Source organism: Diadema antillarum, unplaced genomic scaffold (genome assembly GCF_040938485.1).
Source record: "Diadema antillarum isolate AM-2024a unplaced genomic scaffold, OU_Dant_1.0 scf00000028, whole genome shotgun sequence".
In the NCBI taxonomy this organism is placed as follows: Eukaryota; Metazoa; Echinodermata; class Echinoidea; order Diadematoida; family Diadematidae; genus Diadema; species Diadema antillarum.
The window spans coordinates 7,223,010-7,236,747 of NW_027270917.1; the positions used below are offsets into that span (position 1 = coordinate 7,223,010).

A 13,738-nucleotide genomic window follows, 5' to 3' on the forward strand; every position below is an offset into this window, starting at 1 on the left:
AATTCAAATAGTGGCTGTTTTATGCACAGCATGCACTTGACTATAAAACTTACTATTCAGGGTTTATTATTCAAAGAAAGACCAACTTTGTGCCATGGAGGGGGAGAGGGTAACCATGCATTAATTTCAGCAACCAGAGTGTGAACATTCACAGTATTACTCAAGCAGTCGGGATTTAGAAACATGCTGATTTTGACATAGGATTATTGCAAAGTTCATACTCCACCCAATAAAATAAAAATAAGTATTTTAAATATCTCCATAAACTCTGAGGGGACATATGATCTTATATGACTTACTATCATCTTAGGAAGGGTGGACGGACCAAACTACAAAACTCCTCAGGGGCAAAAAGAAGGCATCCAAAATGGCTGTCAGCAACCACTGATGATGATGATGATGATCCACAACATTTGTATAGCCCCATATCTGTAGTAGAAACATTCAATGGTGCAGTAGGAGTATGGGAAAGAGGCTGTAAGCATTTGCTTTGTACCTCAGCATTTCATCCTCGTTGTAAGTGCATACACTTTACCACTCATAGTCATGCAATTACTTCCAATGTTCCTGTTCACTGACGTGGGGAAGTAAACTGATTGTACTAGTGAAATGGTAAAACGATAAAACAGCCTTTGCCATGCACTGTAAAACCAGAAATTCTCACGTGCATTTCCATTTTGCAAATTTAAAATGCACACAAAAGTTCTTATCTACACTATATGTATTGATTGCCAATGGCAATTTGCAAAAAGTTCATGGTGCAAAAATTGCTTGTTCTACAGTAATCAATATGAATGGGATTTTGCCAATGGAATGAACATGTGAGGCTGATAAAACTGTGTCCATAGATTACATATCCAGGTCGCTGCGTATGTGCACTTTGCCCTGTGGCCTGCTCAGGGTCGTCGCATTGACCGGCGACGATGACGAGCCGTCCCCTGCCTGATCAGTTTCCATGGCGACCTCATCCTCCCTCTTGGTCTCGCCCTGATCGGCGATGGTGCTCTCGATCTTGCGGTGCCGGAAGATGTCGTTGAGGACCTTGTCCATCCTGGCCACTCGCTTCTTGCCGCTTCCCTGGGCCTGACCACTTCCTGTGAGGATTGAAAATTTACAGAGTTCAGTATGCATGTTGACGCATCTAAGAAGATTGATCTGTGGAGCGATAGCCATAGAATTCAAAAACCCTCCACACAGAGGACTTTCATGAAGTCCAAGGGATGGGAATAAAAGAATGAAAAGGTGCAGAAAAGAATTATCATAATAAGAATAGGTCCAAAGGGAGCTTACGAGTAGTAAGAGAAGGCGGGAAAGAAAGCGAGCAAGCATACCCCTTCTAAAAGACTTCTAAGAATGTCTGTATATAAGATGACTTGAAATTCTTAACATTTCACTTTTCTTTCTTTGCTACCCATCCTCAAGAAAAATGGAGACCATTTTTACATTTCTTTAGTTTGATCTAACTGGCCGTTGGCACAGTTAATGCGATTATGGCAAAATTCAACTACAGAATGTAAATGGGTACTCAGACAAATTTTTCACATAAATCTAGCAAATTGGTTCTCAGCCATTGCTACAATCAGTAGTACATACCAAGGACTCGTCTTGGTGTCACTGTCTTTGCTGTCGAATCCACATCCATGTCAAAGTCAAATTCTGTGGGGATCTCCTCCCTAAAAGAGAACAGCACATCAGAATAACATGATATCAGCTAAATGCACACTTGAAAAAAACCTATTTGGGGTTTGGGTAATGATCTTGAAGGTAGCTCAATTAAAGAAATAAAAAAATGTACATGGGCTGACGAATAAACTTATCAACTAAACAAAATTATTACTTCTTTTATGCACTTATCATATTACCAGTCATTAGCAAACATCTTTTTTTATTGGACCGCATCTCTCCGCAGATGTCCTCTCATCAGAGATTATCAGAAATTATAAACTGACAACCGTATTTGTCCACAATTAGAAGAGTCATTACTCAAGTCGCACATGATGGACACACTAAATTCTGATTCTTATAGTCCAGAGTACATTGATATAACATCCCCACCTGCACTAAACTGAGTTTTATGAAGCAATTTAAGATTTACTTTGAAATCTCCATCTTCTCCTCATCCTCAACGTCCTCCATCGCCTCCTTCTCCTCTTCCTTATCACCCTCCTCGCTCGGCGGTCTCCTGCCGGGACACTTCCATGTCAGTTCCAGAATGCCCTCCTGGTCCAGCTTCCTGTACAGCTCCACGATAACCTCGACGGGGGGCTCCCAGTAGCCGCGCTTCACACCGACCCTCTTCTTCTTCTCCCCTGGCTCACCTGGATGGGGGTGGGGGTGGGACGGGTGCAAAGAAATGGGTGTGGTCAAAGTCATAGATAAAGTGAAAAGTCAATGATCTAAGCTTTATCATTTACTAAAGGTGTATCAGCTCATTAAAGGCACTGTCTTACTGTATCCAGTTTGAAGAATCTCAGGTGCATGGTTCTCCATTCTACAGTGCATCACAAGTTGTCTTTTTCTTTTTCTTTTTTTTTAGAGAAGTACACTTTATTTTACATTTTCATAGAGAAATGTTGAGGCAAAAAATGTTTTCCCCACTCTATGAACAAGTTATACAGTCTAGTGCTGTTTGGATGTCACAGAAAATAATTTTTTGTAAACTTCTGTTTAAATTTACTTGACATCACTGTACTATTCTCACATGACCACATCAAACATTTTTGTAAAGTTCCAATTATAGAGAGGATTACACAAAATCAAGGGCGTACCGAGGGGGGGGGGGGGGGGGGGGTGTTTTGGGTGTTCAAACACCCCCCTTTGCCAAAAGGGGGGTGTTTAAGGTGTTCAAACACCCCCCTTGGGCAAGAGGGAGGTGTTTGAGCTATTCAACACCCCTCTTCAGCAATGCTTAGATGTTGACAAATGAAACAAAAGCTGTCTTTACCGCTTTTATTTCCGTTTTGAATTCCGCATTTCCTTTCTTTTGCGTTCATTTTTTTCTCTCTCTCTTCCTTGTTTTAATGTTTGTGTGGATGATGATACATTATGGAGTTACATAATATCATACGCACTAAAGAACTCGTGTACAGTACGTGTTAATACTACGTTACTGCACCGCGCGTGAAGCTGACGCGCAAACAGAAAACCAAATCAAACAAGATAAAAACAAAACATGAATTCCATGAATTCCATGTTTTGTAACGCTGAAATATACAAATTTTCGGCTCGCTCGCTGCGCCCGCTCGCCAAAATTTATCCAAAAAAAAAAGAAGAACAAAACGTAATGATGACGTGGAAATATAAAAATTTCGGGTCACTCACTCGTAGTAATTCAGAGTATTTTTCCAAGTCCTTAGTTTGTTGGCATAAATCGTTATCTATGAAGCCGTCACTATCCCATCTTGATTAGAATTGTAAGATTTAATAACCAAAAAATGACAAGAATTCCATGTTTTGTAAGGTGAAATACAAAAATTGTCGGCACGCTCGCTGCGCTCGCTCGCCAAAATTAATCAAAATTTATCAGATTTTATATCACCCTCAAAAAAAAAAAACCTTTTAAGTGCTCGAAAAAGCACATCAAGTGGACTTTTTTAAAGTCCCTACCAGGATGGGATTGGGGTTGAACACTGTTGGTATAAATCGTTATCTATAAGACCGTCACTATATCTTGATTAGAATTGTCATTCGAAGATTTAATAACCAAAAATGACAAGAATTCCATGTTTTGTAAGCTGAAATACAAAAATTTTCGGCTCGCTCGCCAAAATTCTTCAATATCTATTACATTTAAAACACCCTCAAAAGACCCCTTCTATAAGTACTTGAAAAAGCACATCATGTGGACTTTTTTAAGTCCCTACTGGGATGGGGTTGGACACTGTTGGAACAAATCGTTATCTATAAGGCCGTCACTATGATTAGAATTGTAATTTGAAGATTTAATAACCAAAAATGACAAGAATTCCATGTTATGTATAAAGCTGAAATATAAAAATTTTCGGCTCGCTTGCTGCGCTCGCTCGCCAAAATATATCAAAATTTAGGGTTGCCTATTTATACATTTAAATCACCCTCAAAAGACCCCTCTTAAATTTATCAGATTTTATATCACCCTCAAAAAAAAAAACCCTTTTAAGTGCTCGAAAAAGCATATCAAGTGGACTTTCGCTCGCATTTAATCGTTATGCCATTCTCCTGATGTTACTGCCAGCAACTGCCAGCAGTTGCACCCAGTGCGCCCCCTCCCCTTCATTTCTAAAGCGAAAAAATATAGCTGCCAACGGCAGTTTGGGGACTTAAAATGTCAAAATTTTCAAGCTCGCTCGCTTCGCTCGCTCGCATTTAATCGTAATGCCATTCTCCTGATGTTACTGCCAGCAACTGCCAGCAGTTGCACCCGGTGCAACCCCCTTAATTTCCAAAGCATAAAATATATATATATATATATATATATATATATATATATATATATATATACATATATTATTATACATAGCTACAAACGGCAGTTTGGGGACTGTAAAATGTCAAAATTTTCAAGCTCGCTGGTCATACCTCCCCCAATCATGAACATAAACCGACACCCCTTGACGACCAGTGGCGGATCCAGGGGGCGCACCGGGCGCCCCCTCCCTCCAATGCGAAAAAAATATATATACATGTAGCTACAAACGACAGTTTTTGGACGGTAAAATGTCAAAATTTTAAAGCTCGCTCGCTTCCCTCGCTCACATTTAACCGTTATATTCCATTCTCCTGATGTTACTGCCAGTAATTGCCAGCAGTTGCGCCCGGTGCGCCCCCGCCCCCCCCCCCCCCCCCCCCCGAATTTCCAAAGCGAAAAAATATAGCTACAAACGGCAGTTTGGGGACTGTAAAATGTCAAAATTTTCAAGCTCGCTCGCTTCGCTCGCTCGCATTTAATCGTTATGCAATTCTCCTGATGTTGCTGTCAAATTGCCAGCAGTTGCGCCCGGTGCGCCCCCTCCCCTTGATTTCTAAGGCGAAAAAATATAGCTACAAACGGCAGTTTGGGGACTGTAAAATGTCAAAATTTTCAAGCTCGCTCGCTTCGCTCGCTCGCATTTAATCGTTATGCAATTCTCCTGATGTTGCTGTCAGTAATTACCAGCAGTTGCGCCCGGTGCGCCCCCTCCCCTTAATTTCTAAAACGAAAAAATATAGCTGCCAACGGCAGTTTGGGGACTTAAAATGTCAAAATTTTCAAGCTCGCTCGCTTCGCTCGCTCGCATTTAATCGTTATGCCATTCTCCTGATGTTACTGCCAGCAACTGCCAGCAGTTGCACCCGGTGCAACCCCCTTAATTTCCAAAGCAAATATATATCTATATATATATATATATATATATATATATACATATATTATTATAGCTACAAACGGCAGTTTTGGGACTGTAAAATATCAAAATTTTCAAGCTCGCTTGCTTTGCTCGGTCGCATTTTTAATCGTTATGCAATTCTCCTGATGTTGCTGTCAGTAATTGCCAGCAGTTGCGCCCGGTGCGCCCCTCCCATTAATTTCTAAAGCGAAAAAATATAGCTACAAACAGCAGTTAGAGGACTGTAAAATGTCAAAATTTTCAAGCTCGCTCGCTTCGTTCGCTCGCATTTAATCGTTATGCAATTCTCCTGATGTTGCTGTCAGCAATTGCCAGCAGTTGCGCCCGGTGCGCCCCCTCCCCTTAATTTCCAAAGCGAAAAAATATAGCTACAAACGGCAGTTTTGGGACTGTAAAATGTCAAAATTTTTAAGCTCGCTCGCTTCGCTCGCTCGCATTTAATCGTTATGCAATTCTCCTGATGTTGCTGTCAGTAATTGCCAGCAGTTGCGCCCGGTGCGCCCCCTCCCCTTAATTTCTAAGGCGAAAAAATATAGCTACAAACGGCAGTTTGGGGACTGTAAAATGTCAAAATTTTCAAGCTCGCTCGCATATGCAATTCTCCTGATGTTGCTGTCAGTAATTACCAGCAGTTGCGCCCGGTGCGCCCCCTCCCCTTAATTTCTAAAGCGAAAAAATATAGCTGCCAACGGCAGTTTGGGGACTTAAAATGTCAAAATTTTCAAGCTCGCTCGCTTCGCTCGCTCGCATTTAATCGTTATGCCATTCTCCTGATGTTACTGCCAGCAACTGCCAGCAGTTGCACCCGGTGCAACCCCCTTAATTTCCAAATCATATATATATATATATATATATATATATATACATACATATATTATTATACATAGCTACAAACGGCAGTTTGGGGACTGTAAAATATCAAAATTTTCAAGCTCGCTCGCTCCGCTCGCTCGCATTTAATTGTACAATTATACAATTCTGATGTTGCTTCCGGCCATGAGGTGCGCCCCCCCCCCCCAATGTCTTGACCCACGGTACGCCACTGAACACCCCCCTCTAAAAAATCCTGGGTACGCCTGTGCACAAAATTAACTAAAATGTTTGAAACTGCTAACTTTTGAACAGATGGTATGATTTTCCCTAAACAAGCAATGAGTGATTCATCAAATTTTCTGCATTCACTAAATCCACAATACATGTACTTATGTTTGGGGAACATCACCTTTGAGGATTGTTTCTCCAGAAAATGAAAATTATCTTTCACTGATTTTTTAACATAGTTGACTCACCATGACATGTTAAAATGGGGTCACAGAGACCTATGGAATGAGAACTCTAAAGCCCGCCGCACACTATACGACTCACGACTATACAACCATAAGACCACAAGACCCAGTCGTACGACCTGCCAACGCACACGAGCAGGCATACGACTGTTCTATCAGTACATTTTTTTACCAATGAGTATTAAAGTGCGCGCAGTGCGTGCATGCACTTGCATTTTACTGTATTGTGAATGGCTGAAAGCCCATGACCGGTCGTAGAAATTCAACATGTCAAATCTCTATGACTGGCGCTAAGTCCCAGTCGTATGACTGGAAACTGGCAAGACTGTGACGTCACACTTCCAGTCTTAAGGTCGTATGACCGGTCGGATCGTATAGTGTGCAGCGGGCTTTAGACAGGAAAGAAGAATACTGATTCTTAGCACTATGTATTGCTCTTATGTTTTCTAAAAACTGTATTTCTAATTCAACATGGCAAATAATAATGAAAACTTCCGCTCAAGACACTTTGCATCAGCGTACAGCATTGACTTGAGCTGTCTTGCATGGTAATTTTTCACTGTATAGAAAGGGTGTGTTAGATACGAGCAACAACTCACAATTAGTGCATAAGCTGCTGTTCTGTTTTTATGCAAAAATTAATATCACACTATCTAACTTTGTCACATGACAACATGGCTTTCAAGTAAATGCTGTCACTTGACAAGCTTTACCTTCAAGAGTTTCACCATTCTCTTCTTCTTCATCACTTGCCGGTATGTCCCAGTCATCTGTTAGCTCCTTCTGCTCTTCTTTATGGTCAGAATCACTTGGCTTAGAAACCTCCACAGGAGGGGGAGCATCCACCTTCTCCGAAATCACCGATGTGGGGACCGTGCTGTCCACATCTCCCCTGCTCTGCTCGGCGATGATCTCGTGCACCGCTTTGCTCTGTTCGGTGGCAACTTCGGCTGCTGCAGCCTTAGGCGCTGTTTCTGCCGGAGGATTTGCCTCGTCCGTCTCCATTTTGTTTGCACTTTCCAGAGTTGCAGACGGTTCTGTGGCAACTTTGACAATATTTTCTGCCTGATAGTCCATAGCCACGTCATCATCCACCTTTGGTTCGCTCTTCACAACAGTGTGCGTCTCACTTGCTGGTGTTTCACTTTTGACTGACTGTAGCACCACATCTGACTTTGCATCAACGTCTTTGCTGTTATCAAGGTGTCCCTCAACCCTGTTGGGGTCACTTGCTGTGACCGTTGGCTCATCTTTTTCATCACTTTTGGCGGCAGTTAACTTGGAAGGGGACAAATCTCCTTCTTTTTTTGGAGCCACGGGAGCCACATCATCCCCGGGAGTCTCCACTCTCCTCTGAATTTCATTCTCTGTTCGAACAGTCGGCTCCTCTTTGATGTGGCTTCCCGCAGAAGAGTCCTTCTGCACCTCAGGTTTTACTTCTACACTATCAACACTGATTCTTTCCTTCGTTGGCTGTTCGGGCTCTGACTGGACCGACACCAACTTGGTTTCCTCAACTGTACTGTCAATTTCACATGCCTTGTCGTCCCTGGGTTTGTCTGCAGACTCACCAATAACATCTCCTTCACTATTACCGGATTTTTCTGCCGTCTTTTCTGCAGTCACGTCTGTCCTAATCAGCTGATCACATTCCAAGGGTGCAGGGGGATCCACGGGTTCTTGTTTCACTTTCAAGACAGGTGCTGATGTTGATTTCACATCACCATCTGCTGAAACATCTGCAGCTTTTCCCTTCGACTCCTCTGAAGTTTTTCCATTTGGTTCCTCTGGGGTTTTTCCCTTTAACTCCTCTGCAGTTGGTCCACTTTCTGCATTTGTGATGGAAGGTTCCCCTTTTGGTATTATTGCTTGGCCATCCCCTTCCTTCCTGTCCACCTCTTTTTGCTCAGGACTAGTGCCGACAACATCGTGCATCTCCGGCACTTTCTTCTCCCCTCCTGCATGTCCTGGGGAGGAGGCATCTTTGCTCTCCTCGATCGCCTTCCCACTCGTGGAGGAGACACTGGCATCAGGGGCAGGTTCCATGTCTAATCCTGGGTTGGTTCAGGGATCACGCACTTCCATGTGTGGCTTGAAAAAAAAAAAAAAAGGCAACAGTCATCATTACACTCACAGAAGCAAAACAGCTATGAATGATGAAGATACATTTTATTGCATTCTCTGATATTATGTAGAGTGGATTTTTCTTCTTTTTTTTTTCCTTTTTTTCTTTTTTTCTTTTTTTTTTTGGGGGGGGGGAGGGAGATTTTGTGGTAATTCATCGCCCAAGGCCTTGCTACGGTATGTACACCACAAATGCCAAATGGGGTTAGACCCTATAAAATGCTGTAAATTTATGCCCAGACAGTCTAGAATCTATACAGTGTCAGAGAGTAGTGTGCTACTGCTAGTCTGTAACAATGAGCCAGTTTACAGTTCCACTTTGTGCATGAGCAGAAAAAGGTCATTTGTCAAATCAGGCATGTTGGTCGTTTCATTCACCGAGATAAGCATACCCTGATGTAATGAGTATTCATGCAACCTTTATAAATGGAGTTTACTAGCACATCCACCTGACAGCAAGCCTGGTATTTAGCAATGTTGGTAGAAAGTTTATTTATGCATTCAACACAAAACAATAAAATGACTGCCTGCTGAAGTGTCAATTGACAGACCATTAATGTCTCCTCCTCTGCGTAAGTTCATTCTTTGTTTGAACATGAATTCTGTAAATTGTGGGCATGCTTACATGTATGCAACATGCTGCTTTAAAAACAAGTGAAGTGCCTAATCGATTGAGAAAAAAGAAACATCATTTGTACCAATGTGCCCATGAGCTAACTGTGAACTGGCTTATACTCTGAAGATATATAAAATCACAGACAGTGTAAACGAAGCTATGATTGAAGTGTAGCCTATCCCTATAGTTGGACATAATACTCATCGACCACTTTTTGATTAAATACCTGGGTACCTTATATCTTAGAAAATATCCCTCAGTTTCACCTTAATTTCATTCCACTTGAAGCAGGAGATAATACCATGTCCATAGATTCATATCCCAGGCTCAGATGTTGACTCGTACCGTGGTATACCGTATGCACGGAATTCTCAGTGACAAACACACGTGACATTTTTTACTGTTCACCGGCGCAAGCTCATCATTTTAATCGACCACCCGTTTTCCCATTGAAAAGCACGTAGATCTAAATCGAGTGACCGGGCAAATACGTGAACCTATTAAGTATTATATCTACGTACAATTGTACATGTATTTACTAATGAGGATTTTCTTTCTTCCTCCTGTTTCCTTGCTCAGGTTATTGGTTATTTATCTACCTGTATCCCCCTAATTTCTCATCTTGATTTGCTATCTATTCATGTTCGAAATGTTCCAGCGTAATTGCATTATTGCCATATTGGCACATTGCGCCCCGTCCCATGCCATGCATACATACTTTTGATTTCATACTAATCATAGTCAGACATAGTCACATACACGAGAAAGCCATTGTGCGAGGGTGGTCGATCTAAAAATACATGTAATGAATGTAAGTGGTCGATGAGTAGTAGACTTACTAGGGCTGTCTAATACTATACTAATCTATGAGTATGCGATGTTGTTCATTTGTTTCTATATAAACTTTAAAACACGACTTAACCCACAGCAACCATCGACCCCTACAAGTTTTCACTATTTCCAAGAGCAACAAGACTGTGGAACAGTTTGCCAGGCGCAGCTGTTCAACTCACCAACCCAACAGAATTCAGAGAGGCTGCACTCCAACATATCATCATAATGCAGCCTTCTTCTGGTTCCAGTGTCCTGTAAGGAGCCAACCTTATTTTTACTTGCACGGGTTCAACCACTTTTATTGTAAATATGTGGGTTATGACTATGGCACCTCTGCACCCTTGTTGACACACGGCAGGGATTGTTCATCCCGGTATAGCTTCAACGGAGCTGCAGTTTTGGGATTATTTCAACAAGTAACAAGTAACGTGACAGTTACACTTTACAGGCCACACACATCCCTCTATTACTATCACAAGAATGAATATATGGGACTGAACATTCAGTATGCTTTTATTTAGTTTCCCTAACTCACGATTTTTTAGATGCAAAATAATGAATACAGAAAAACAATTCCTCTGGATATAAGCCGCACATACTCACAAATATATATATCTCAGGTAATGAAATGTTCTCCAATTTTCTCCATGCAAGAGTTGACAAAACTGAAGGAGACATTTATTTCATTGTTGGCGCTTTGAGCATGCAAATATTTTGCATGTTTAGATACTGACGTTGGGGGCGCAGCCTGCCTCGAAATTTAAAAATACTAAGTACGGTAAATTTACCATACCGGAGAACTTGAAGTTTGCTCAGGGACCATAATTATTCAGTAAGTACTAAAAGTGGGTCTTCTTTGACTTAATTCATACAGGTATTAGTTCATTAAGAAGGTGTTATTCTGGCATGATATAGATGGGCGTTTGACGTCGGGGCGATTGATCTTGAAATGCCATTTTTTGAACGCAAGCATTGCATTGTTGCAGTTTCACTGCAGCTCCGTTTCTCGGCGTTTGATTTACATACCGACGCCTGGAGTTACGGGAGCACGATCATTCATAGTCCGCTGGAAGTTAAAATGGTGCTGCTGGTGACATTGACCAGAAGATCGGTCTGTATCTGGGTACCGTTTCATGAAAGTTGTCAGCGCTGACAACTTGTCAGTCACTGACAATTACCATTGGTAACAATCAGTGACAAGAGCGTCTCAACCAATCAGAACCAAGGATTTTACTGAAATTGTCAGAGACTGACAACTTGTCAGCGCTGACTAAATTGATGAACAAACACCCCTCCGGGTCGTCAGTGGTCGTCGGGGATATGTTCCGCAGAGACTGCATCTGGCTTCACGGATCCCCTTGAGAGCGAACGTCAAAAAATATAAGACTCCTTCGGACAGACGGATCTTTCTGTCTACTGGTGACTTGACATAACTGTGTGACCAGCCCCAACGTGTAATACAGACAGTAACTGTGTACAAGGAGCTGCGCCCCGTGGGGGGGGGGGGGGTGGGGGGGGGTTAATAGTATAGTGAGGTGCCCGCACCTCGTCAGGGGCCCGAATACCGTCACCCCACTTAAAATTGTTTTGAGCGCACTAAACAAAATGTATGCCCGTGACGGTGTTCTGCACGCTTGAAACTTGGCAGGGCTACCACAACCAAGCAAATTGTGGTGAAAACCGAACAGTTTTTCGCGAAAATCTGAAATTTTCATAGGGCTATAGGAATACGTGTTATAAGTCACCCGCACGCATCTTTTACGTGTATGTCTATGGGAACATCACTGTCACCCGCACACGTCTTTTACGTGCTATAGTCTATGGGAGAGCGGGTGACGAGTTGCGGGCCCCTTCCTCAGCGCGCAACTTTTTCGCATCGTTCGCGTTCGACGACGATAGCTGCAAATTTTCAATATCGATCAGTGAACTTGTGATTCCATTGGAATTTTCAGCATTTTTCCTGTATGTGAATTGGATTACAAAGAATTTCAGTGGCGAAATGTGATTCAAATATGGGCAAACATTAACTATGACGAGGTGCGGGTCACCCAAGTATACTGGTGACAGTGCTGTCCTGCATGCTGCTGTGCTGTGTGCCCTGGGCTCCAGCTGATGGGGGCTCAGCTGGTGCTCTAAGTAATGCAAGTATTGCATCTTCATCAACTGCCATCTGTATACAACCACACGCGTGTGTCTTTACCATCCAGCCACATGAGTGTGGTTGTAGCCATGTCCCTAGTTGCTGGATACAGCCACACTCGTGTATAATGTACAACGATCATGCACCACCGCGAAGCGAAGCGATGAACATGAACCTGCCTCCTAGATTGATCCCATTTAATATTATCACACCATCTAGACAAATATACTTTTTTTCATTTTTAACTTTTTTCCATTTTGTGGCCATCGATTGAACAACTTGACTCTTTCTTTTTTTTTGGCTACTGCAGCTGCGCCGAGCGATCGCTAGCACACCACAAGTAGTTTAGCGATGTCAATCCAAAGTCCCCCAATTTAGCGGCAGTTGTAACTTTGCTATTAATTCTAAACCCATCATATCAACTAATCAAGCAAACACGAAGAGAATGAGTGAAAATATATTTGTAAAATAACAATATTAAAAGGTATGAAAATGAGGTTACTTTCATCACTTTGTGAGCAAGCCGATTGTGTGGCGTTTATGTGTTTGACAGGCACGCACAGCGATCATCTCCGTACCGTGTGTGTATCCCTATGTACAGCTGTACATGTACATTTACACACGAGTGTGGCTGTATCCAGCGACTCTGGACATGGCTACAACCACACTCGTGTGGCTACACGCGTGTGGTTGTACACTGCCTTCACTACAGCTGTGTGATTACACTCGACACTAACGGTGGCCCGGTGGCCCGGTGGCCCAGGGCCACCAAAAATGAAAGTCGGGCCACCAAATTTCAAAAAAGGGCAAATTTGGTGGCCCGCCTTCAATTTTTTGAAAAGTATGTCAATAACTGTAAGTTTGTAACTTTTTGCGCCGGAAATGCATAAATGCATGCAGTGAGTGTGTGCAAAAGTATTAATTTTGTCTTTTGTGTTTTGAGAAATAGAAATATGTTCTTTTAGCTTCTTAATTATTGACATGTAATCTGATGTAATTTATTTATGTTTAGATGTTGCAACGCATGTGCCTGTCAATGAATAACTTAGTCTTCACCATTCAGCAGTTAAATTTGATTAAAGGATGGATTAAAAGGACTGAATGAGTGCCTAAGAGTGAGTGTTGCGAGTTTGTTGAGGTTTATTTATGAATAGATATGTCCAGCTTCCACTGTTCTTACTATGATAAAACTTAGATATTTGACTCATTAAAAAAAGGACTTTCAATGTTTTTTATTGAGTTTTTTTCGGGCCACCAAAAATTTGAAATTGATGATTTTGGTGGCCCCATCGGGCCACCAAAAAAAAAAAAGTTAGTGTCGAGCCCTGCACTAACAGAACAATCGATCCAAATAGTAACTCGGCAATATAGAAAT

The 13,738-nt window shown here is 42.0% G+C and overlaps 1 protein-coding gene across 1 annotated transcript; it reads right to left on the bottom strand.

The window, feature by feature from the left end:
• Nucleotides 1-716: 716 nt before the first annotated feature.
• Nucleotides 717-10,916, bottom strand: LOC139737043 (uncharacterized). The gene is made up of 5 exons (XM_071647724.1): nucleotides 10,827-10,916; nucleotides 7,363-8,740; nucleotides 2,096-2,318; nucleotides 1,594-1,673; nucleotides 717-1,094 (listed from the first exon to the last, which is right to left on the bottom strand). The coding sequence occupies exons 2-5, from the start codon at nucleotides 8,693-8,695 to the stop codon at nucleotides 850-852; spliced, it is 1,881 nt and encodes a 626-aa protein (XP_071503825.1). The 5' UTR covers nucleotides 8,696-8,740; nucleotides 10,827-10,916; the 3' UTR covers nucleotides 717-849.
• Between the last annotated feature and the right edge of the window lie 2,822 nt (nucleotides 10,917-13,738).